The 26,288-nt window shown below is 45.1% G+C and overlaps 1 protein-coding gene across 1 annotated transcript in view; it reads left to right on the top strand.

Annotated features, from left to right (window-relative positions):
- The window catches only part of GRAMD1B (GRAM domain containing 1B), a 128,069-nt gene extending 107,122 nt beyond the window's left edge, over positions 1 to 20,947 (top strand). The window contains exons 9-20 of the mRNA XM_058818971.1: positions 2,427 to 2,542; positions 3,865 to 4,021; positions 4,571 to 4,760; positions 5,773 to 5,916; positions 7,000 to 7,118; positions 9,658 to 9,800; positions 10,847 to 10,950; positions 12,556 to 12,759; positions 12,880 to 12,970; positions 16,480 to 16,587; positions 18,927 to 19,044; positions 20,663 to 20,947. Coding sequence (XP_058674954.1) covers positions 2,427 to 2,542; positions 3,865 to 4,021; positions 4,571 to 4,760; positions 5,773 to 5,916; positions 7,000 to 7,118; positions 9,658 to 9,800; positions 10,847 to 10,950; positions 12,556 to 12,759; positions 12,880 to 12,970; positions 16,480 to 16,587; positions 18,927 to 19,044; positions 20,663 to 20,752 — 1,584 coding nt within the window. The 3' untranslated portion in view covers positions 20,753 to 20,947. The remainder of the gene's footprint in view (positions 1 to 2,426; positions 2,543 to 3,864; positions 4,022 to 4,570; positions 4,761 to 5,772; positions 5,917 to 6,999; positions 7,119 to 9,657; positions 9,801 to 10,846; positions 10,951 to 12,555; positions 12,760 to 12,879; positions 12,971 to 16,479; positions 16,588 to 18,926; positions 19,045 to 20,662) is intronic.
- Positions 20,948 to 26,288: the final 5,341 nt, after the last annotated feature.

The raw sequence follows: 26,288 nt of genomic DNA, 5'->3' as shown, positions 1-26,288 counted from the left end.
GTGGAGCAGCCCTCAAGAAAGCAGCAAGAATAACTCAGTGTGCAGGCAGAGCTCTCAGTAAATCTGTGCTCCAAGATTGTGGAGGTCCAGATAGGACACAAAATGAGTGTTCAGGGCATCCCAAATCCAAGTGAGGGCAGTTGTTTAGTCAGAGCTGGCTCCTTTTTGCAGGGAATTTTTTTTTCTGGGGTTAAACACCCATTTTCTGGAATAAACCACCTATTTTCTGGGGTAAATCACCCATTTTCTGGGGTAAATCACACAGTAGGTTCCACTCTGCCTCTGCTGAGGAATCAAGGTCTCCAGAAGGAATTTTTTTTTTTTTTTTTTTAAAGTTTGTAATTCCACAGCGGAGTAGCCCTCAAGAAAGCAGGACAAAAAATGAGTGTTCAGGGCATCCCAAATCCAAGTGAGAGCAGTTGTGGGTGCAGGGTGCGCTGGGTGAGGGCTCAGTGGGTCGGATTTTAAAATAAATCTGTTCCTGCTGTGCCAGAGACCCTGCAAATCCTTGATTTAATTTGAATATCTGTTCCACAGCATGGAGGGAATTTTCTGGCCCTGATTTCCAGCATGTTGGGGTGTCCTGGCTGGAATTCAGGCCCTGCTGGAGGAATGAGGCACCAGGAATACCCTGTCCCAAAATGTAGAGTAGGATTTAGGAGCAGAAAGGATCACCTTGCCTGTGGTTGTAACCTGAGCAGCTTTTGGAGCTCCAAATGGAATTCAGTGCCCTTGCTGTCGAGGTCAAGGCAACAGGGAACTGAGAGAGGGGCTGATAAACACAGGAAACACTTCCAGAGCTCTTTTTTCCAAATGTGGGACGCAGGAAAAGGGGAGAAAAAGCTGAGTGCAGTTTTCCTTATACGACATGGGTGTGAGTTATTGTGTGTGGGAAGGAGGAGAAGCAGGCAGATTTCTCTGGATGAAAATTCCTCATTAGAGGCTTTTTCCCCCTCCATATTTTTGGTTGCTGCTGTGAGGAGCTAGATTAAAAAATTCCTGCCTTATCCCATGCAGTTACTATGGGAAAAAATTCAAGCCAGCAACTCAGAAAAAGTTTACTGGGTTTGTTTCCCCTCATTACCAAGAAATCTTTGTTGTTGGTCATAAGTTTTTAGGGGTAAAAATCCCCTTTCATCCCTGTAGCACGTCTTTAAATCACAAGTTTAATTCACAAGCCCCATTTTTCAGAGCCTCATGTCACAGTCATGTGCTGATCACTGACCTGCATCCCTAAAAGCTGGGCTTTTTTCAATGGTCTGGATAATTATTTTCTCTTTTTTACTTTTTTTTTTTTTTTTACTTTTTACAGGAGTGTCTGGTGACACCAACTCCTTTTGATTCCAAACTGCAGCAGGAAATGTTTTTCTTCATTGCTTTAGATAATTTGGATTATTTTTTAATAGATTGTTTTAGATAATTTTCCTCAGGCAGCTTTAATTTAACAAAAAGTTGAAGAGAGGGAGGGAAAAAACCTCATAAAATCTTGGGGTTTGATGGACCAGCAGACATTGAATGGAGGCACAGCAGAAGAGATGGGAAAGGATCAGTGGAGGGAAATGCAGGGTTAGAGCTTCCTTTAGGACATTTCAGCCCTGTTAGTGGGAAATCTCATCCATATTTTAATAATAATAATATAATCAAACATTGAATATTGCATATATTACATATATATTACACAGATATACATATATAATTGCATATTTATTATTGAATAGTATATATATAAGATTATATATTATATATATTGTATGTAAAATATATTCTACATATATTTTATACATTACATATACTATGTAAAATTATATGTAACATTATCTATAACTGTATAATTTAAAATATTTATAATATTTATAATAATATATATTTATTATGGGATATTTATAATATTTATTATGGGATATTATATTTATAACAAAATCATAATTACATATATCTATATAACATATTAAGAATACATTCTTTTAAAAGTAACATTTAAATATAAACAAATAAGTAATTGATATTTAAAATTATTACTATAACATATGAAAATTATATATTTATAAATATATAAATACCGTTGTTATTATATTTATATTTTGCATATTCATATATTTATATACATATAAAATTATATATAAATATAGAAATTAAGTATAAATATAGATAAAATGCAGCTATAAATATAAATATACAAAGTATGAATATAAACATGCAAGTATATCTAAAATTAAGTAATAAAAATTAAATATTAATAATAATAAACTCCATAAAATGGAATTTCACAGAGCTGAGCCCACAGAAAGGCTCTCACCTAAAGGCTCAGAATCTCTCAGTTCTTTCAGGGCAAGGAATGTCCTCCTGGCAGTGACAATTCCAGATAATTTCAGTGTGTTTTGGCATTTTTGGCTGCACACTGGTGATTTTTTTGTGCCCTGTTGCAGCCCCTGTGCCCCAAGGAGCTCTGGCACTTTGTCCACCAGTGCTACGGCAACGAGCTGGGGCTGACCAGCGACGACGAAGACTACGTGCCTCCTGATGATGACTTCAACACCATGGGGTGAGAGGGGAGGGCTGAGCGCTCTGGGGGGAGCACAGGGGGTCCCAGGGGAGCAGGGGGTGCTGCATGCCCCAAAAGCTGCCTGTGCTGCCACATCTGGGACCTGGCACAGGTGCTGCGTGCCCCAAAAGCTGCCTGTGCTGCCACATCTGGGACCTGGCACAGGTGCTGCGTGCCCCAAAAGCTGCCTGTGCTGGCACATCTGGGACCTGGCACAGGTGCTGCGTGCCCCAAAAGCTGCCTGTGCTGCCACATCTGGGACCTGGCACAGGTGCTGCATGCCCCAAAAGCTGCCTGTCCTGCCACACCTGGGACCTGGCCAAGCTGTGGCTCTGGAATGTGTGAAGCCTAAAAACCTGGAGGTGGAGGGTTCCTCATGGAAGCTGGTGATGCCTTCTGAAGGATGGCCTAGAACAGAGTTAAAGAATAGAGCAGGGATTTATTAAAAGGATCTCCTCAATAGATGCACCTTGGGCAGCACAAGAGCCCAGCCAGGGCTGCACCCGAGATGGACCAAAATGGTCCCAAAATGAACCCAAGATGAACCCAAATGGTCACAAAATGAACCCAAGATGAGCCAAAATGAACCAAAACGGTGCCAAAATGAACCCAAGGTGAACCCAAAATGATCACACAATGAACCCAAGAAGAACCCAAAATAGTTCCAAAATGAACCCAGGATGAGCCCAAATGGTCCCAAAATGCACGAGCGCTCACAGGGTCTCTCACTTCTCTAAGTTCTGCTCCATTTGCATCTTGCAGTTCATTGTCCCATTCCAGCTTTAGGTTATCAAGTCCCCTCCTTGTTTTTCTCTCTTCAGTCCGTGTTGTTTGTGCTCTTGGGCCTTGTATTGATTGTTCTTGGTCCCCAAGGACAATTGGTCAATTGTCAACAATTGCTTCTCAATTCCTAGAGAAGGAATTGGAATTGTTTTGTCTCCCTGCTCTGTGCAGAGAGCTCACCAACACTTAATATGAAGCTCAGAACTGCACATTAAGAATCTGAAAAATAGAAAAGCTAAAACTTAAGGCACCACTGGGAGGGAGTTCAATGCCTGCTGAGCCAGCTGAGCAATTCTAGAAATTCCAAAGCACCCTGGTCACAAGGCCAGGCAGTGTTGCATGGCCAGAAAATGCTGATGCTTGTCAATCCCTGTATAAACACCCAAAAAACTGGGGCTTGCTCTCCCCTGCACTGAGCCATTCCTGCGTCTGGACAGCCTGGAGACCTCATAGAAACATTTTCACTTGCTCTGTGTGTGCAGCTGTAGCTGTTGTGAGAGGGGTAACCATAAAAACCTGTGTTCTCTGTGGCGTCCCAGCTACTGCGAAGAAATCCCCGTGGAGGAGAATGAAGTCAACGACAGCTCCTCCAAGAGCAGCATGGAGGCCAAGCCCGAAGCCAGCCCTCAGCTGCCAAAGAAATCTGTCACTGCCAGCACCCTGACCTCCACAGGCAGCAGTGAAGCCCCAGCCTCGGTGAGTGTTCTCCCTCCCCTGGCAGCAGGGATTTGTTTTCCCTGAAATTCAGCACCCCATGGGTCATATGAGGTTTGTTCATCCTCCAGCTCTTGCACTGCTGCTGATTTCAGTCCTTGGGCAGTGATTTTGTCACTGGGACTCTCAGCAGCAAGAGCATTTTCCTTTCTATACTTCTGGATGAAAAGTTTTGGACATAAAAGGGTTATAATTTCTTCCCTGCCTTCAGTAAATAGTGTGTACCCTCCTGGAATTATGGCAGAGCAGATATTAGATATTACTTCTTTTAGGTTCTTTTAGCCAAAACCAGTGTTGGACAATATTGTGCTTGTCTGAACAAAAGTCCTGGTGGTGTTCAATGCTTGAACACTGATTTTTTGAGAAGAGGTTTTACAAACACTGTATAGCAATTGTCCTCCTCTCTCTATTTAATTTACAGATATGTCAAGGGCAAATATTCAGAGATTGGCTCACAGATGTGAGGTTTTTTGAAACAAAGCCCATTTCCAGGTGCTGATCTTGCCTTGTTGTGCCCTGTCCTTGCTGCAGTTCGATGGAGTGCTCCCAGAGGAGGAGGAGGCAGTGGCAGAGAGTCCTGTGGAGAAGGACCTTGGCATTGCCAACATCATGGGAGAGAAAATCGACATCATTGGCCCTGTGAACTCCCCCTCCCTGGACTTCAATGACAACGAGGACATTCCCACAGAGCTCAGTGACTCCTCAGACACCCACGATGAAGGTAATGGGGAAAGGCCACTCCACCAGGGCTCCTCCCAGCCTTATCCCATCCCTCCTGTGAGGGAATGGAGTGGTGACTGCTGAAATCTTTTCCTGGACCCTGGAGATGCAAAGAATTCCCATTGTGGGCTGCAGAAGGTGAATGTGCCTAAAAATTTTAGGATGTGCCTAAAATGATGAATTATCCCTTCCCTATGTAATTAATGATCCCTTTTCGTGTCCCAACTTCTTGCCCTGGGATCAGTGCAGGAAAATGGTTGTGTTGCTTTGTGAAGGCTGGCCTAGAATAGGGGCTGGACAGTTAAAAGAATAAAGCAGGGATTTATTAAAAGGCCTCCATGGATGCACCTTGGGCAGCACAAGAGCCCAGCCAGGGCTGCACTCGAGATGAACCAAAATGATCACAAAATGAACCCAAAATGGTCCCAAAATGCACCCAAGGTGAACCAAAATGGTCCCAAAATGAACCCAAGGTGAACCAAAATGGTCACAAAATGAACCCAAGATGACCCAAAATAGCCCCAAAATGAACCCAAGATGAACCCAAAATGGCCCCAAAATGAACCCAAGATGAACCAAAATGGCCCCAAAATGCACGAGTGCTCCCGGGGTCTCTCCCTGGGATCAGTTCTGCTCCATTTGCACCTTGCAGTTCATTGTCCCATTCCAGCTTTAGCCCAGGCAGTCCCACCCTGCTTGTTTTTTCTCTCCAGCCCACGGTGTTTGTGCTCTGGGCTGAGATTTGGGTCATTTGTCCTTGGTGCCCAGCTGGAGCAGGGATTGTTTTGTCTCCCTGCTCTGTGCACAGAGCTCAGCATCCCCTGATGTGAACCCAGACCCACACACTAAAGCAGCACAGAATGTGAAAAACAGAAAATCCAAAAACCTGAGGCAGCAGTTGAGGTCCCTCCTTTAGGTTCCTTCTGAAACACTGAGCTCCTGGTGCTGTGGAAGCACAGTTTCCATCACCCTGGAGGGTCATGGCTGGACCTTGAGGCTCTCTTTGCCCACAGGGGAGGTCCAAGCCTTTTATGAGGACCTGAACGGCCGCCAGTACGTGAACGAGGTGTTCAACTTCAGCGTGGACAAGCTCTACGACCTGCTCTTCACTGACTCCCAGTTCCAGAGGGACTTCATGGAGCAGCGCCGCTTCTCTGGTGAGACAGAGTGGAAATTTTCCAGAGTTTTGGAAATTTTTTCCAGAATTTTCCATTTTGATTTAGGTGAAATGTACATCTTTGAGTTAAGTCTGTAGTTTGAGAGCACAGCTGTTTAGTCTGCCTGTTCTTGGAAAAAGCTTTTGCTCAGAGAAACTGCTTCAGTGAAGGAGAGAGATAAGGAGGGGAAACAGAGATCAGGTCAACCTGACCTAGGAATTCTTTCTGATAAAGAAGAATTAGTGGCAAATGTCATACAAAATTTGTAAAATGAACATGTATGAACCTATGTGAAATATAGATATGAACCCAATTGTGAAATTGCATGCATGTGTATTTGAGAGGGGGATAAAAAAGGATCTGGAGCTCCCAGAGGCACCCATGTCTTTTAGAGAGAGGAATCTCCACGTGTCCAGCGCTGTAATAAACACACCGGTTTTACAACTTTCACAAAATTGTGGAGTTTTTTTGCTTCTGCAAAACACTGGGGAGCTGCTGCTGCTGCTGCTGGACCTGCCAAGGGGCTTCAGGGGAAGGGCTCTGCCCTGGAGCTACAATTTTGTCTGCTTGGGTGACATTCTGAGCAGATTTTGTCCAATTGGCCACGCTGTCCCATGTTGGTGGTAACCAAGGGCAGGCAGGACCTGTGTGCCCATCTGATTACATTTTCTAACAGCTGGAACCGTTTTTTTATGGAAAAAGCTGATTTTCTTGTTTTTTATCATCACCTAAGGCCTGATCTTCTGTTCAAGGCTTAACAGTGTGAGGGAATAGCTCCACACCTGACATGGCAAAACTGCAGAGAATCCCTTGGCATGTCATAGTCCTTTCCCTGTAACTAGATTTGCTGAAGGAGATAAATCCCCAGCCTCTCCCCTTTCCCTGCACTTGAAAGAAGGGAAAATACTCACATTTAGCACAGGAGCCCTTGGTTTCACACTCAGCTGAGCTCTAGAGCAGCCAGGCTCCCCAAGGGGAAGGAAATCCCGTCCCCAGCTTGGTTATATGGCTGTGCCTTTCCCCAGGGACTGACCAGAGATCCCTCCCCAACCCCTTGACTGGAATGTTGTTTTCTCCCCTCAGATATCATCTTTCACCCCTGGAAGAAGGAGGAAAACGGCAATCAGACCAGAGTGATCCTGTACACCATCACCCTCACCAACCCTCTGGCCCCCAAAACTGCCACAGTCACCGAGACTCAGGTGAGGGACACTGGAGCAGAGCTGCCCTGCGTGTCACTGTCACATCTTCTGGAAAAATCCCCTTGCCCAGGGTTGTTCTCCTGGGAAGCTGAGGACTCTCAGAGAGAAATGAAAACAACAATATCTGATTGCTTCTCCTGTGTTTTGCTGCTTTGGAATGTGGTTTGGACATTGTTTACCAACTGGTCAGTGTTTGATTGGTTTCATGTGAATTGTTTTGACTTAATGGCCAATCACAGTCCAGCTGTGTCTTAAAATAATAAATTTGCCATCTTTAATATAATATAGTATCTTAAAAGAATTCTTTAATATAATATAGTATCTTAAAAGAATAAATTAGCCTTAATATAGTATCTTAAAAGAATTCTTTGATATGGTATAGTATCTTAAAATAATAAATTTGCCTTCTATAATATATTATCTTAAAATCATTCCTTAATATCATATAAATAAATAAATAAATTAAATAAAATAATAAATTAAAATAATAAATTAGCCTTCTGTAATATAATACAGTAATTCTTTAATATAGTATCCTAAAGTAATAAATTAGCCTTCTTTAATATAATATAGTGTCTTAAAATAATTCTTTAATATAATAGAGTATCGTAAAAGAACAAATTAGTCTTTAATATAATATAGTAATTCTTTAATATAGTATCTTAAAATAATAAATTAGCCTTCTTCAATATAATATAGTAATTCTTTTATATAGTATTTTAAAATAATAAGTTAGCCTTCTTCAATATAATATAGAATCTTAAAATAATTCTTTAATATAATATAGTATCTTAAAATAATAAATTAGCCTTCTATAATATATTATCTTAAAATAATTATTTAATACTATATAGTATCCTAAAAAATAAATTAGCCATCTTTAATATAATATAATATAATATATTAAAATAATTCCTTATTATAATATAGTATCTCAAAATAATTCTCTAATATAATATAGTATCTTAAAATAATAAATTAACCTTCTTTAATATAATAAGGTATCTTAAAAGAATTCCTTAATTTCATATAAAATAATAAATAAAATAAAATAATAAGTTAGCCTTCTTTAATATAATATAGTGTCTTAAAATAATTCTTTAATATAATAGAGTATTGTAAAAGAATAAATTATTCTTTAATATAATATAGTAATTCTTTAATATAGTATCTTAAAATAATAAGTTAGCCTTCTAAAATATAATATAGTATCAGAATAATTCCTTAATATAGTATAGTATCTTAAAATAATAAATTAGCATAATATAATATAATATAATATAATATATTAAAATAATAAATTAACCTTCTTTAACATAATATAGTATCTTAATATAATTCTTTAATATAATATAGTATCCTAAAATAATAAATTGGCCTTCTTTAATGAATATAGTAATTCTTTAATATAGTATCTTAAAATAATAAGTTAGCCTTCTTCAATATAATATAGTAATTCTTTAATATAGTATCTTAAAATAATGAGTTAGCCTTCTTCAATATAATATAGTATCTTAAAATAATTCTCTAATATGTTATAGTATCTTAAAATACTAAATTAGCCTTCTTTAATATAATATGGTATCTTAAAATAATTCCTTAATATAATAGAGTAACTTAAAATAATAAGTTAGCCTTCTTCAATATAATATAGTAATTCTTTAATATTGTATCTTAAAATAATAAGTTAGCCTTCTTCAATATAATATAGTAATTCTTTAATATAGTATCTTAAAATAATAAGTTAGCCTTCTTCAATATAATATAGTATCTTAAAATAATTCTCTAATATGTTATAGTATCTTAAAATACTAAATTAGCCTTCTTTAATATAATATGGTATCTTAAAATAATTCCTTAATATAATAGAGTAACTTAAAATAATAAATTAGCCTTCTTCAATATAATATAGTAATTCTTTAATATAGTATCTTAAAATAATAAGTTAGCCTTCTTCAATATAATATAGTAATTCTTTAATATAGTATCTTAAAATAATGAGTTAGCCTTCTTCAATATAATATAGTATCTTAAAATAATTCTCTAATATGTTATAGTATCTTAAAATACTAAATTAGCCTTCTTTAATATAATATGGTATCTTAAAATAATTCCTTAATATAATAGAGTAACTTAAAATAATAAATTAGCCTTCTTCAATATAATATAGTAATTCTTTAATATTGTATCTTAAAATAATAAGTTAGCCTTCTTCAATATAATATAATAATTGTTTAATATAGTATCTTAAAATAATAAGTTAGCCTTCTTCAATATAATATAGTAATTCTTTAATATAGTATCTTAAAATAATACGTTAGCCTTCTTCAATATAATATAGTATCTTAATATAATTCTTTAATATTATAGAGTATCTTAAAATAATAAATTAGCCTACTATAATATAGTGTCTTAAAATGATTCTCTACTACAATACAGTCACATAAAACAATAACTTATCCTTCTGAGAACATGGAGTCAGGTCCTCAGTCCCTGCCCCAGCCTGGGCTCCCAGCGCGTTCCCTGCTCTTTCCCGCAGACGATGTACAAGGCCAGCCAGGAGAGCGAGTGCTACGTCATCGATGCCGAGGTGCTGACCCACGACGTCCCCTACCACGATTATTTCTACACCATCAACCGCTACACCTTGACTCGCGTCGCCAGAAACAAAAGCCGACTCAGGTACCCCTCCTGGGAGGGAATGATGAGCAAAAAGCACCTTTGGGAGGGGGTTTTGGGTGTTGGAGAGATTGAAATAAACAAAATTTCTTTGTTTATTTCTTCTTTTTTTTTTTTTTTTTTTTTTTTTAATTTTTTAATGCTGTCTTTCCCAGCCAGCATTAAACTCCTTTGGTTTATCTCCTGGAGTTCTGTGCTCCCTTTTCTCCTTTCCCCTGGGTTTTGCCCTTGCTTAGCCAAACTCTGATTTGGGAATCCTAAAGGCAGGTCTGGAACCTGTATGGGACAGTGACAATCAGGACAGAGGCAGCTGTGCAAGAAGAGAGGACTCAATACCTACAAGAGAAGAAACCCAACAAGTGTTTTTTGTTTTTTTGTTTTTTTTTTTTTTAATTTTTTCACTTCAGGCATGCAGTTTACAGATTTTTAATGACACATAGAAACTGTGTGTGTGGGTAATTTAAAACAAGTGATTTAATTGCTGACACACCAGCTGCTGTGAGGGACAATGTGCAGAGCTCTCTGAGAGTCACTGGGCTCAGTTTCTGCGAGGATTTTGTCACATCTTCCTTGTCCTGTTGTTGGGACATCCTGTCACCAAGAGAAGGGGCAGGATTTTCACCTGCTGGGTTGACATCAGTGCAGAGGAGTTACAGCTGCATCAGGGAGAGGATTTACAGATTTTTCTTGCCTCTCTCTTGGATGCAGAGGTTTGCAGAGCCTGTTATCATTTTCAGACTGTGATAAGCACAGGATGAACTTCCGGAGACTAAACAGAGGAACTGGGTACTGGGCAAAGCTATATCCCTGTGATTCCACTAATTATAATCCAAATGTCTGCCAAACGGCCCTGGAGTGCTCTTGGGAGAGGCTCTTCCTGCCTTTGGAAGGATTTTTCCAGCAGTGCTTCTCCTCTGGAAGCATGAAGGGCTGAGAGCATTCCAGAAATAACAGTGTGCATGATTATTTCCTGGATTTACACTGACAAAGATTGGGAATTGACATCAGCACCAGGGGAATGAGTGACCTGTTCCTGTTCCTCCTCACAGGGTTTCCACAGAATTGCGCTACAGGAAGCAGCCGTGGGGGCTGGTGAAATCCTTCATTGAGAAGAATTTTTGGAGCGGCCTGGAGGATTATTTCCGTCACTTGGGTAAGAGTGGCACTGACAGTGGCACTCAGGTTTCCCTGGGAGTGGGCAGCCTGAGCCAGCCTTGGGGTGGTTTACAAAAAGGGCTACCACAGCTGGAATAAATGACCTGCTGGAATTAATCAGGGCAGCAAATCCTGCTCCCTGACAGGCAGTTTGGGGGCAGATTTTGGTAAAAGGTGCGAGGAATGTGGAGCACAAATCTCTCAGGCTCTGCCAGCTGCTTTGGCCCAGCTGATGCCTTTTTGGGGGTACTTATAAACAGTGGCCAAGCAAAATTAAGAGACTGAAAAGCAGTTCTATTTATTGAAGGGCCTTCAGGTACATTTAGGGCAGATAAAACCCACCCAAAAATGGACAATGGGTCCTGGGTTTCACACTTTTATAAGTTTGGTCCATTTGCATTTTGGGGGTGAATCTGCCAATTCCAGCTTCAGCTAATGAAGTCATTGACCCCAAGTTTGCTGCCCCCAACTCCCTTTTGTTTCCATCTCTGGGCCCTGAGGCAGTGAGGTGTCCTTGATTGCCAGACCTGGAGAGGAATTGTTGTGTCTGCCCCAAATGGGGAAGCAGCAGCTCCCACTGTGTGTGGGGTTTGGAGTTCTACACTGAAGAAATGCAGGGTTACAAATAGATGGAAAATATAATTTATTAATTTGTTAGTAGTAGTAGTAGCAGCATTAGTATTAAATATAATATCATCTCTTTCAAGCAGATGGAAAATAGAAAAGCTGAAATCCTGGAGAGGAATTGTTGTGTCTGCCCCGAATGGGGAAGCAGCAGCTCCCACTGTGTGTGGAGTTTAGAGTTAAACACTAAAGAACTGCAGGGTTACAAATAGATGAAAAATATTAAATCTAAAATTACAAGGCATCACAGCAGAGGGGTTAAACCTTTCTCTCTCATCCAAATGCACCCCCTGGTGCTGCAGAGAGCGAGCTGACCAAAACAGATCAAGTGTCCTTCATTGCCAGGAGAGGAATTTTTGTGTCTGCCCAAAATGGGAGAGCAGCAGCTCCCACTGTGTGTGGAGTTCCACACTAAAGAACTACAGAGTTACAAATAGATGGAAAATATTAAAGCTAAACTCCTAAGGCATCTCAGCAGATGGGTTAAACCTTTCTCTCTCTATGAAATGCTCCCCCTTGATGCTGCAGAGAGCGAGCTGACCAAAACAGATCAAGTGTCCTTGATTGCCAGGCCTGGAGAGGAATTCTTGTGTCTGCCCTGAATGGGAGAGCAGCAACTCATACTGGATGTGGAGTTACACACTAAAGAACTGCAGGATTACAAATATGTGAAAATTCTGAAAGCTGAAATCCTAAGGCATCACAGCAGAGGGGTTAAACCCTTTCTCTCTCTCCCAAATTCTCCCTCTTGGTGCTGCAGAGAGCGAGCTGACCAAAACAGATCAAGTGTCCTTGATTGCCAGGCCTGGAGAGGAATTCTTGTGTCTGCCCTGAATGGGAGAGCCAGCTCACACTGGTTGTGGAGTTACACACTAAAGAACTGCAAATATGTGAAAAATATAAATCTAAAATCCTAGGGCATCACAGCAGATGGGTTAACCCTTTCTCTCTCTCCCAAATGCTCCCCCTGGTGCCGCAGAGAGCGAGCTGACCAAAACAGAGAGCACATACCTGGCTGAGGTGCACAGACAATCCCCCAAAGAGAAGGTGAGCAAGCAATCCACGGTGCGGCGGCGGAAACGCGCCCACGCCCACCTGAGGGTGCCACACCTGGAGGAGGTGCTCAGCCCCGTGACCACCCCCACGGATGAGGAGGTCGCCCATCGAATCAAGCACGTGGCAGGTGAGCAGGGCACAGGCAGGGGTTTGCTCACAGAGGGGAGTGTTGGGGTTGTTGGGGTGGGTAGAGGATCAGGGGTTCCTTTCCCTGTTTCCCACCCCAAATGCATCCCCATCTCCTCAGGTTCCACTCAGACACGGCACATCCCTGAGGAGAGCCCCAGTGGCTTCCACCTGCAGAGTGTCTCCAAGCTGCTCCTTGTCATCAGCTTTGTGTAAGTGAGGATTTTTTTCTGCTCTCCTCCCCAGCCAGCATTGTACACCTTTGGTTTATCTGTGCTCCTGGAGTTCTGTGCTCCCTTCTCTCCTTTCCCCTGAGTTTTGCCCTTGTTTTAGCCAAACTCTGATCTGGGAGTCCTAAAGGCAGGGCTGGGACCTGTCTGGGACAGAGGCAGCTGTGCAAGGAGAGGAGTCAATGCCTACAAGAGAAGAAACCCAACAAGTATAAGCATTTTATTTATTTATTTTTACATCTTATTATTATTATCTTTACATCTCATTATTATTATTTTTACATCTTATTATTTATTTTTCCATCTTATTTAGTAATACATCTTTTACATTTTTTTTTTACATTTTATTTATTTATTTTTACATCAGGGATGATTTTAATGACACATAGAAACTGTGTGTGTGTGGGGGGGGTAATTTAAAACCAGTGATTTAATTGCTGACACACCAGCTGCTATGAGGGACATTGTGCAGAGCTCTCTGGGAGTCACTGGGCTCAGTGTCTGTGAGGATTCTGTCACATCTGGTCAGGTAAAACCTTTTCATGTCTGGTGCTGGGCAGTGATTTTGATGAGAAGCACAGCCAGAAAGCAGCTGGACCCTTGAGAGATGATTTCTGCACAATAAGTAAAGAAGCAGCTGAAGCACGAGGGAGTGGAGTGATTTCATCAGCTCAGCAGCAGAAATTGTTTGGTTTGGGTCTTTCCTGCCACACCTTTCAGGGTTGGTGGGCTTGGACTGGGATGTGCTCTCCAAGTGAGCTGGGAATGGGCTCCTCACGTCCCTGTAACTCAATTTAATACCCAAACTCACTGTTTTTATTGTTCCTTTGCCCTTGGGCTCACAGCAGGCTTCATTTGGTGCTGCAGTGCTCCCTGGGCAGGTGCTGTGGGGCAGAACAGCCTAAAGCAGTGACCCAGGCTTTTCTCACTTGGGCTCAGCTTTTCCTTAAACTCCACCTGCCTTTCAGAGAGGTGGGAGAAGCTGGGAATTCAGGGCTGAAATGGAGCTCAAGCTGAGCTCCCTTCTGTGTTCCCTGCTCCCAGAGGGGACACAGATGCAGAGGTTTGCAGCCAGTGATAAATGAGGTGGGGTAAGGTGCTGCCATGATGAGAACACAGCACAGAGGTACCCAGGCTTTGTGCCAGGCTCCTGCCAGCTTCACTTGGGTCACAGAGCCCTCTGTGGTGTTTCCAGAATATTCCTCTGGCCCATTGCCATCCTCCTGACTGGACTGGTCATAGTGGGCCATTCTTCCAGCAAAATAACTGCACTATGCAGAGCCAGGCACCGGGCTGGCATTTGGGAATCTCTTCCTGGGCAGGAGCAGAAATGCCCCCCTGATGGTGGGGGGTGAGAGGAGCTGGGCAGGGCATGGCTGGGGGTGCTCCCAGTGCTGGGGTGGGAATGGGGAAGGGAGGATGTGAATAGTGTGTGTGAGACATTGCCTGCACTGGGAATGGGGAAGGGAGGATGTGGACATTCTGTGTGTTGTGGTGGAGTTTGCAGGGGTCCCAGGACGAGGGAAGAGATGAGAATCTTGACTCCATGTTTCAGAAGGCTGGTTTATTATTTTGTGATATAAATTATATTAAAAGAAAATGATATGTTAAAACTATACTAAAAGAACAGAAAAAATTATTTCATCAGAAGGCTAGCAAGGAATAGAAAAGAAAAAGAATGATAAGAAAAGCTCCTGACTCTCAGAGAATCCAAGCCATCTGGACTGTGATTGGCCATTAATGAAAAACAACCACATGAGACAAATCAAATATGGACCTGTTGCATTCCACAGCAGCAGATAATCATTGTTTTTCTTTTCCTCTGAGGCCTCTCAGCTTCTGGGGAGAAAAATCCTGGCAGAGGGATTTTTCAGAAAATATCATGGTGACAGTATGTGTGTGTCAGTGCCTGCACTGGGAAGGGAGAAGTCTGGATGTGAACACTCTGTGTGTTGTGGTGGAGTTTGCAGGAGTCCCAGGACGAGGGAAGAGATGAGAATCTTGACTCCATGTTTCAGAAGGCTGGTTTATTATTTCATGATGTTACATATTATATTTTAAAATATTTATTTAAGATATATTTTAAAATACTAAATTTATAAAATATATTAAAAGAAAATGCTTTAAATAAAACTAAAAGAAAATGCTTTAAATAAAATTAAAAGAAAGCCTTTTCTTCTCAGGAGAAAAGTCCTGGCAAAGGAATTTTTCAGAAAATGTGATGGCGACTGTGTGTGTGTGTGTGTGTGTGTCAGTGCCTGCTCTGGGAAGGCTGGATATGGGCACTGTGTGTGTGTCAGGGCCTGACTGGGATATAAAATATTATATTTTAAAGTATTATATTTATAAAATATATCTTATATTAAAAATGCCTTAAATAAAATTAAAAGAAAGCTTTTTCTTCTCAGGAGAAAAATCCTGGCAAAGGGATTTTTCAGAAAATGTGATGGGGACAGTGTGTGCGTGTCAGTGGAATGGGGAAGGCTGGACGTGAGCACTGTGTGTGTGTCAGTGCCTGCACTAGGAATGGGGAAGGGAGGATGTGAAAACTCTACATGTGTGCCAGTGCCTCACTGGGAGTGAGGAAGGCTGGATGTGAGCACTGTGTGTGTGTCAGTGCCTCACTGGGAGTGAGGAAGGCTGGATGTGAGCACTGTGTGTGTGTCAGTGCCTCACTGAGGATGGGGAATGCTGGATGTGAGCACTGTGAGTGTGTCAGTGCCTCACTGGGAGTGAGGAAGGCTGGATGTGAGCACTGTGAGTGTGTCAGTGCCTCACTGCAATGGGGAAGGCTGGATGTGAGCACTGTGAGTGTGTCAGTGCCTCACTGCAATGGGGAAGGCTGGATGTGAGCACTGTGAGTGTGTCAGTGCCTCACTGCAATGGGGAATGCTGGATGTGAGCAGTGTGAGTGTGTCAGTGCCTCACTGCAATGGGGATATCTGGATGTGAGCACTGTGAGTGTGTCAGTGCCTGCACAGCCACCTGCTGTCCCCAGGAGCTCAGCTGTGCTGAGGGAGCTTCACCAGCCAGTGCAGGCTCACGGATCCCTGTCTGTCCTTCCTTCTCTCCCCTCTGCTTCTTTCCCCTGCGCTGTCTGAGCCTCCCCCTCCCAGCCCAGTTTGTGTCTCTCTGTTTCTAACCTGCAGCTGCTCCGTCTTTTCTCTTCCCTGCTCCCATTAGGATCTGTTTCAGGTACTGTCTCTCTCTTTTTTTACCTCTTTACTCTCCCATCTCCCTCCCTTTCTCTGCATTCAGCACATCCACTCACCCAGCCTGTTCTGTCTGTCTGTCTGTCTGTCTGTCCTCCTGGCTCACACATTTCTTCCACAAGGTGAAGTTTGGGCTGCTCACTCAGATTAAACCCCCACCCACAGCATGGACTGAGCTCAGACACCTTCCTCAGGGCTGGGTGTCTGTCCCAGGTGCTCCTGGCAGGCAGTGGGCTGTGAGATGCTCCTGAAGTGCCTTTTTTCTTGCTTTTTTTGCAGTCTGGTGCTGCTGGTCATTCTCAACATGATGCTGTTCTACAAGCTCTGGATGTTGGAGTACACCACGCAGACGCTGACGGCGTGGCAGGGCCTGAGGCTGCAGGAGAGGTACAGCCACCCCTGCTGGGGCTCCCCTTGGGGTTTGGGGGTGTCAGAGGCTTTCCTTCACACCAGAGCTCTGGGCTCTCACTTTTGTGCGAAACAGGTGAAGCTGAAGTGTGCTTTCCCGCCGTGTGCTTTCCCCCTGTGTGCATTCCCCTGTGTGCATTCCCCTGTGTGCATTCCCCTGTGTGCATTTCCCTGTGTGCATTTCCCCCTGTGTGCATTTCCCCTGTGTGCATTTCCCCCTGTGTGCATTTCCCCTGTGTGCATTCCCCTGTGTGCATTCCCCTGTGTGCATTCCCCTGTGTGCATTCCCCTGTGTGCATTTCCCTGTGTGCATTTCCATCCCTTTGGCATTCCCCCGTGTGTGCATTCCCCTGCGTGCATTTCCCTGTGTGCATTTCCCTGTGTGCATTCCCCTGTGTGCATTCCCCTGTGTACATTTCCCCCTGTGTGCATTCCCCTGTGTGCATTTCCCCCTGTGTGCATTTCCCCTGTGTGCATTCCCCTGTGTGCATTTCCCCTGTGTGCATTCCCCCTGTGTGCATTTCCCTGTGTGCATTTCCCTGTGTGCATTTCCCTGTGTGCATTTCCCTGTGTGCATTTCCCCCTGTGTGCATTCCCCTGTGTGCATTCCCCTGTGTGCATTTCCCCTGTGTGCATTTCCCCTGTGTGCATTCCCCTGTGTGCATTCCCCTGTGTACATTTCCCCCTGTGTGCATTCCCCTGTGTGCATTTCCCCTGTGTGCATTCCCCCTGTGTGCATTTCCCTGTGTGCATTTCCCTGTGTGCATTTCCCTGTGTGCATTTCCATGTGTGCATTTCCCCCTGTGTGCATTTCCCCCTGTGTGCCTTCCCCTGTGTGCATTCCCCTGTGTGCATTCCCCCTGTGTGCATTTCCCTGTGTGCATTCCCCTGTGTGCATTCCCCTGTGTGCATTTCCCCTGTGTGCATTCCCTCTGTGTGCATTTCCCTGTGTGCATTTCCCTGTGTGCATTTCCCCTGTGTGCATTTCCCCTGTGTGCATTTCCCTGTGTGCATTTCCCCCTGTGTGCATTTCCCTGTGTGCATTCCCCTGTGTGCATTTCCCCCTGTGTGCATTCGTGTGCATTTCCCTGTGTGCATTTCCATCCCTGTGTGCATTTCCATCCCTATGTGCATTTCCATCCCTGTGTGCATTTCCCCTGTGTGATTTCCCCTGTGTGCATTTCCCTGTGTGCATTTCCCCCTGTGTGCATTTCCCTGTGTGCATTTCCATCCCTGTGTGCATTTCCCTGTGTGCATTTCCCTGTGTGCATTTCCCCTGTGTGCATTCCCACCATGTGCATTTTCCCCTGTGTGCATTCCCACCGTGTGCATTTTCCCCTGCATTGGAATTTCTTGCCCTATTTGTGCCATTTCTCCCTCTTTGGAAAGGGAGTTACTATCTTCCCCATAGCAACCCTGCTATTTCCACACAGATACTTTATAGATACTTTTGATTTTATCTTTTTTGATTTTATCTTTCTCTGGTGCTCTTGGTGATTTTTAGACTACTACAGTAGTTTAGTATTTATTAGTATTTCGGTATTTAATAGTATTACATCCTGGTTGCACAGTGAGATGTGCAAGGGCTGGATTGGGTCACACTTTCAGTTCATTGTCCCTCTGCAAGCCCTGAATGGACCCAGGAGGAGCTGGACAGTGATGGTGTCTGGTAGATAAATTTGAGACTGATGGAAGAGCTGCACTCAAGTTATCTTATATATCCATATCTCTATGTTATATCTATACCTGCACATCCAGAGGGGCTGGGAACACAAACCCTGAGAGGAACCCCTGAGGGAGCTGGGGGTGCTCAGCCTGGAGAAAAGGAGACTCAGGGGTGTCCCCATCACTCTCACAGCTCCTGAAAGGTGCCTGTGCTCAGCTGGGGCTGGGCTCTGTCTCCAGAGCACACAGCCTCGAGCTGCACCAAGGGAAATACAGGTTGGATATCAGGGAAAATGTTTTTACAAAAAGGGTGATAAAGTTCTGGAATGTTCTGCCTGGGGAGGTGGTGGAGTCACCATGCCTGAGTGTAAATTCTGTACTTACATACTATTGTAGTAGTCTAAAAAGCGCCAAGAGCAACAGAGAAAGATAAATCAAAAAAGATAAAATCAAAAGTATAAAAAGATAAAGTCAAAAGTTTAAAACAAGCCTGGATGTGGCACTGTGTGCCAGGGTTTAGTTGAGGGGTTGGGGCTGGGTTGGACTCGATGATCTTGAAGGTCCCTTCCAACCTGGTGATTCTGTGATTGTGTGAAAGAGAAATCTCTGTACAAAGTGTGATTTTCTGAGCCTTGCCTGTGTTTCTGTGGCAGGTTACCCCAGTCTCAGACAGAGTGGGCCCAGTTGCTGGAGTCCCAGCAGAAGTACCACGACTCCGAGCTGCAGAAATGGCGCGAGATCATCAAATCCTCCGTGATGCTCCTGGACCAGGTGAGACTGCCCAGCTGCAGGCAGGGCTGTGCCCAGGGTGTCCCTGTGTCCTCCCAGTGCTGCTCGCCATCCTTCAGCACCTCCTGCTTCCACCACAGCCCCTCAGGTGTGCCAGCTCCTTTAGACCCATCTCCTGCTGCTGGTGGGTGCCACAGGGCTGTCAGGGGGCTGCTCTGTCCCATCAGAGGGGTCCATGCACACCAGGGAGAGAACCCTACAGGGCCAAAAACCTCATGTGGCCGCTTCTGGTATCTAATCTGTCATCCCAGTTTGGAGAACAAACTGGTTTTAGCTGAACCCTGGATTTGTGTGCAGCTTTCAGGGAGGAAGGGGACAAAAATTTCATAGTGTGAGTCCAGGAATTTCAGGGTGCTCCCTAAAAAGCACACAGGGCTGCTGAGAGCATCTTCCTTATAAATCCAGGAATTTCAGGGTGTGCTCCCTAAAAAACACACAGGGCTGCTGAGAGCATCTTCCTTATAAATCCAGGAATTTCAGGGTATGATCCCTAAAAAAAACACAAGACTGCTGAGAGTATCGTCCTTATAAATCCAGGAATTTCAGGGTATGATCCCTAAAAAACACACAGGACTGCTGAGAGCATCTTCCTTATAAATCCAGGAATTTCAGGGTGTGCTCCCTATAAAGCACACCAGGCTGCTGAAAACACAGCCAGAAATGAGAGCTGCTTCCTCATAAGTGCAGAAATTTCAGAGTTTGCTCCCTAAAAAGCACACAGGGCTTCTGAGAGCATCTTCCTTATAAATCCAGGAATTTCAGGGTATGATCCCTAAAAAACACACAGGACTGCTGAAAACACAGCCAGAAATGAGAGCTGCTCCCTCATAATTCTGGAAATTTTTGGGTGTGCTCCCTAAAAAGCATACAGGGCTGCTGAGAGCAGCTTTGTTATAAATCCAGGAATTTCAGGGTTTGCTTCCTAAAAAGCACACAGGGCTGCTGAGAGCTGCTTCCTCATAAGCCCAGGAATATCAGGGTGTGCTCCCTAAAAAGCACAGAGAGCTGCTGAAAACACAGCCTAGAAATTAAAGCTGCTTCCTTATAAATCCAGGAATTTGAGGGTGTGCTCCCTAAAAAGCACAGAGAGCTGCTGAAAACACAGTGCAGAAATTAAAGCTGCTTCCTCATAAGTCTGGGAATTTCAGGGTGTGCTCCCTAAAAGCACACAGGGCTGCTGAAAACACAGGCCAGAAATGAGAGCTGTTCCCTCACGAGTCCCTAAATCTGAGCTGCTTTCCCCTGAGAGAGAATTTAGGGAATGCTGATCCATGTCCTTATCAGACAGTTCAGCAGCTCACCTGGATGTAGATAAGGACAAATTTGAGCCTCTTTGGCTCCTCAGCACTGTCTTGGTGGTCACACAGGAGTTTATTCTTAACCTCTTAATTCTGCTCACCCCTTCTGGAAAATGGTGCTCCATATTTCCAGTTCCAGCCCTGATTCTCTCCCCTCAGTTTGGGGTTTTAAATGGGCCTGACTCCCACTCTCAAAATCACAATTATGGTATCAATACTTGGAAAAAAAGGAAAAAAAAAGGAAAACAAGGAGTTGTCTCCTCCAGGGTAGCACCACAATGGAGAAATCTCTTCTTTTGCAGATGAAGGATTCTCTAATAAACCTCCAGAATGGAATCGGGTCCAGGGACTTCGGGTCAGATCCAGAGGAGAAAAGGAAACGTTTCCATTGACAGGCAGGAATGCAGGAGGCCAGAGGACGGTGTGCAATATGTGTAAATAGGATATATAAATATATATATAAATATATATATATATATATATACAGATATAAATATATATATTATATACAGATTTTAAGAGAAAAAAAAAAAGAAAAAAAACCAAGAAAAAAAAAAAGCCTAAAGAGGGGAAAGAGTGACCTCCAACACTGGCTGAACTGGAGGGGCTCTGGGAGTGTGGGGTGTGTGTGAGGGAGGGCTGTGCTCTCCCAGCACTGGGGTGTGCTTAGGGCAGTGCCCAGCTCTGCTCCCTGAGCCCGTGCACTGCTCCTCTGTAATATTGCTGTCTGTCTGTCTGTCTGTTCTGTTTCTGTTGTCTCAAAGGGAAGCATCAGTGTGAGTGCCCCCCACCCCCTCCCTGTGCATGGAGCTCCCTGCTTTGCTCTGCTACCCCCAAGGGGACACTGTCACCCCCTCACCTGCTGGCACACAGGGTTGGCAATGCTGCCAGTGCTGGCAAAGCTGCTTTGGAGAGCAGGGGGAGCTGCTGTGGCTCTCTGGAGGGCAGAGCCCCCTGGCAGGATTTTGGAATTTGCTGTCAGGCTGGCTCAGAGAGCAGAGCACAGAGCTGCAATCCCTTCCACAACCCCCCTGTGCTGCTCCTGCCCCCCAGGTGAGTGTGACAGTGTGACAGTGTCCCCTTTACCTGTGCTCTGCCACCCCTGTGCTGCAGGTCTGCATCGGTGCTGGAATCACCACCCAGATTTAAACACAAAACCAAAATTAGGATGGATTTGCACACACTCCCACCACCCGGCTCAGCAAATCTCTCTCCTGTTTGTTCACCCAGCCCTTGTCTTGTTAAATCTTGTTAAATCTGGAAAAAAGGGGGAAAAACAACAGCTTCCTTTCCTTGCCTGGGATAAAGTCACATAATTGTATCTATGCAGCAACAGCCATCACTGTGCATATTTATGTGGCTGCATCTGTGGAGCAACAAGGCTTCCAAAAATCCAGGAGAGGTCAGGAAGGGCCACAGGGAGCAAGGGAGGGCAGGAAAAGGGCAGAGCTGGCTGTGAGGCACACACACCAGCCCTGGAGGGCAGCCAGGTGCTGGAGCTGCACTCGAAGACAGCCAAATGTTCATTTTGTGCTCTTCTGGGGGAGAATTCCAGACTCCATTTGCAGCCAGGTGGGGAAGAGGGGCAGCTTGGCTGTGTGTGCAATGCACAAACTCCACAGGGACTGCAGTGGGGGTGAGGCTGCTCCTTGGAGGGTTTCATAAAGGATTTGGCCTCTTCCCCAGCCAAGTGGATGAGGGGAATGTGATTTTTGCACCTTCTGAGTGGCAGGAGGGAGGCAGCTGCACATCCCCAGTGGGGAGATGGTGCAGGTGTGACTCCTCCAGGATGAATAATTGGTCTCACACCATTCTGTAGCACAGAATATCCTCAGTGCAGCCTGAGGAAAACCCTCCAAGCTCCCCCTTCCCAATGGATGCAGGAGTAACCTGCTGATTCCTCCCCATGCCCCACACCAGATCCCATGTGCAGGAGCATGGATGGAGCCAGCCCATCAAAAGGACATTTCAGACATTGTGACAGCAAGCTCCAGCTGGGGAAAACCAGACAGTAATGGCTATTTATGACTATTTATTTAATTTAATGCTGCTGACTACTGTACTGCTCTCTGGCTTCTCTCCCAGGGAGGCTGCTGAAATGGCTGCTGTACCATGAAATTGAGGTGCTAGGGCCTGGGGAGGGATTTCTGGGGCTCATTTTCCCCACTGTGACTTGCCAGACTGCTCCAGAGTCCCCCTTTCCCCTTTACCCACTCCCACAATTACCAAGCACACAGGATCCCCCTGCTGCTGGGATTTCCCTCTGCTAGAATTGAATTCCAAGCTCCAAGCAGGAGACACAGAGGAAGCCCTGGGATCCAGGAGAGAGCACACTGAAAGGGGAACCTGGAATGGGGGGGTCTCCTCCACCTGGAGACAGAGAAATCAGAGATAGATGCTGCTGATCAGTGTTTGCTGCTCACATTCTCTCTGTTAGGGAGGCAAGGAATCCTTTTTCTCACCCTAAATCCTTCCTCCTGTGCAGATTTCCACTGCAGGCTCAGGATGTTCCCTCAGGCTGGGCCCCAGAGACAGAAAACTAATTAAAATCACTGTTTTAAATCACTGTTTAAAGCTCTGTTAATCAGGCCAGGCAGCTGTAGCAATCCCAACACTGATATTTGTCCTACCTGCACATTAAAATGTTTTTTTTTTTTTTTAATTGTTTGTCACCTATCCTGGCACTCAGCAATGTGAAATCCTTCAGTGGGAGCACAAGGGCACCAAGCAGAACCTGTCCTTCACACTGAGGGAGGTTTCTCTTTGGGGCTTTAGGGATTTTAGTTTTTTCCAGTTATTTCTTTTTCCCACTTGGCAGCCTTGGAGTTGGATGGGATTCACAATCTTGTTTTGCCTCTTAATCTCTCACAGTAGTGATAAAAGGGGAAAAGCAAGGTCTTAAAGCACTAAGGGTGAGGGTTTAGAGAAAACCTTGGAGTTTTCAGTTCCTCTGGAGAGCTGGGACAGGAATCAGCTGCCCCTGAGCAGTCCCAGCTGACATTAACTCCCAGGTCCATTCCTGCTGGAGCCAGTTCTGGATTCCATTTCCTGGAGGGATCAGTGACACTTTCTAGGAGTGAGAGGCCTGGGTGATGTTACAGAGGGTGCTGCTTCCCCAGCTCTCACACCAGGCAGGGTTTGGCTTCTCCCCTTGCTCACCCACCTGGATTCTTTCCAGGTGCATTTCCCCTCCCAGCCTGACCCTTCCACCTGCACAGCTGTGGGGTTTGGTTTGCAGGAGCTGAACAACCACCAAAACAGGGAATTTTTAAAGTATTTTCATTTTTTAAAAGGCATTTCTCCAGCCAAGCATGCACAAGCAATGCCAACAGCTTGTAGCCTAATTCCTGCTAAGGAAGATGCTTTCGGTTTGATTTGCAGGAGCTGAACAACCACCAAAACAGGGAATTTTTAAATTATTTTCATTTTTAAAAGGCATTTCCCCAGCCAAGCATCCCAAGCAATGCCAACAGCTTCTAGCCTAATTCCTGCTAAGCAAGATTCTTCCTGTTGGGAGAAGGGGGAGCAGGAGGCTCTGATCCACCAGTTTGTGACACAAACCTTGGCACAGCCTCACCCCTGATAAATACCCACCTTATCTCAGCTTATCTTGGAGCTCTGGCAGCTGGATTTGAGTCCTGGATCAGTGCAACCAGGCATTTCCTGAGTGGATACCGGAGGTTTCTGCCTGTGAAGCCTCTGAGGGACCAAACACCAGGTGATTCCAGGTGGAGCTGCCCAAGGCAGGGGCAGAGAGTGAGTGTGGGAAAATAAAAGGCAGAGAGGCATTTGCAGTGGAAGGAGTTGCTGCGGGTTGACAGGATAATGAGGTTTTGGGTGCTCTGCACTCCAGGCACTCCTCAGTCACCAAACTGTGCTGTGAGCTCAAACTGACTGAACCTGGCTTGTGTCTGGGCCCTCCCTGCCTCCCTGGAGTCCTTTGGGAGAGGAGAGGAGAGGAGAGGAGAGGAGAGGAGAGGAGAGGAGAGGAGAGGAGAGGAGAGGAGAGGAGAGGAGAGGAGAGGAGAGGAGAGGAGAGGAGAGGAGAGGAGAGGAGAGGAGAGGAGAGGAGAGGAGAGGAGAGGAGAGGAGAGGAGAGGAGAGGAGAGGAGAGGAGAGGAGAGGAGAGGAGAGGAGAGACACAAGCCTTTGCTGTCCCCTGAGCTGCCTGTGTGACACAGAGGCTGCATTTACACCTCTGGCTGCTGGATAATTCTAAACCAGAAACTTTCGGCACAGGAAATGTCTCCAGTGCAGAGTGACCCTGGGCTGGCAGAGGAAAGGTCTGGGAGCACAAGGCTTTGCTGGATTTGGAGCCCTGAAGGCACAAAGCTGCCTCTGAGATAACAGGGCGTGTATTCCCCTCTAGGAATGCTAATCCTGGAATGCTAATCCTTGTCCTTATCAGACAGCTTCAGCAGCTCACCTGGGTGTAGATAAGGACAGATTTTCAGCCTCCTTGGCTCCTCAGCACTGTCCTGGCAGTGACATAGGAGTCTGTTCTTACCTTTATGAAACAAGGTAGAAATTTCTTTTCCAGAGAGTGGCTGGAGACGCTTTGGGTCAGGGTACTGGAGACCTTTTTTGTTTGCTCTGGTGTGCTGCAGCAGCTGTTCTCCCCAGGAGCACAGAAACAAACTCCTGATGTACAGCTGGAACTGTCTGCTTCCACATTCCACAGAAAATCAGTCTTAAAATCACTGTTGAAAGCAGCAGTGCCTGGCTCAGGGGGGCAGCTCTGTCCTGTGTGCCCAGGCAGCTGCTGCCACCCCCAGCTCTTGGCAGATGAGTGCTTTGTGCACTGCCTGCTCAGCTCCAAGGGGCTCTGCCCACAGATCTCACTGACACAGCCCATGGCACAGCCCTCTGGGCTCTGGATTTGTCCTTTCAGCCTCAGCACCACTTAAAATACCTGGCAGGGACTTGCTTAAAACAAAGCTCAGAACAGAGATTCTGGGACAAAAGCTCCTGAGGGAAATGGCTCACAGGGCACCTGTGCCAGGGTAGCTCCTGTGTTCTCTGGTTTCTGTGGCTCACACAACACCTGTGCCAGGGTGGTTCCTATGCTGATTTTCCAGCCATTTCCCCACTGGACATGCTTTGATTTCTGTGGCTCACAAAACACTTGTGCCAGGGTGGTTCCTGTGCTGATTTTCAGTCTGTTCCCCACTGGAGATGCTTTGAGCTCTGTGGCTCACAGAGCACCTGTGCCAGGAGGGTTCCTGTGCTCTCTGAGCTCACACAGCACCTGTGCCAGGGTGGTTCCTGTGCTGATTTTCAGCCTGTTCTCCACTGGACATGGTTGGAGCTCTGTGGCTCACTGAACCCTGTGCCAGGGTGGTTCCTGTGCTCTCTGAGCTCTGTGGCTCACAGAACACCTGTGCCAGGGTGATTCACAGAATCACAGTGGCTCACAGAACACTGCCAGGGTGGTTCCTGTGCTGTCTGAGCACTGTGACTCATAGAACACTGGCAGGGTGGCTCCTGTGCTGATTTTCAGTCTGTTCCCCACCAGACACGCTGTGATCTCTGTGCTCTGCAGTCTCTCCAGCACGAGTCTCTCTGTGCCATAAATCCTCTCTTTTCCCACATGTGCACACTGGCCAAACACTCTCGTGTCTTGGGTGACTGTGATTGAGGCCATTCCCTGATCTTGGCAGCCAGCATGGGCTTCTCTTAGCATGGATCCATGGCATGCCATGCCCTCCTCCTCTCCCACACGTTTTGCAGTGCTTGCTTTGGCTTCTGCCTGTCCCCTCCCACCTCTGCTGCTGGACAATCATTACCTGTGTCATAGATGGTCTGACCTGGTGCTGTCCCTGCCTGCCTTCCCCTCCTGCAGTCTGTATGCTCCTCAAGTGAATGTGTTTTATTTTATTTTATTTTAATTTTTTTTTCAGTAGGGAAAAGGACTTCCTTCTGCTGAAG

This window comes from Ammospiza caudacuta, chromosome 23, assembly GCF_027887145.1.
Source record: "Ammospiza caudacuta isolate bAmmCau1 chromosome 23, bAmmCau1.pri, whole genome shotgun sequence".
Classification (NCBI taxonomy): Eukaryota; Metazoa; Chordata; class Aves; order Passeriformes; family Passerellidae; genus Ammospiza; species Ammospiza caudacuta.
Note: the sequence above shows the minus strand (reverse complement) of the source record. Positions and strands in the feature narration are given on the sequence as shown.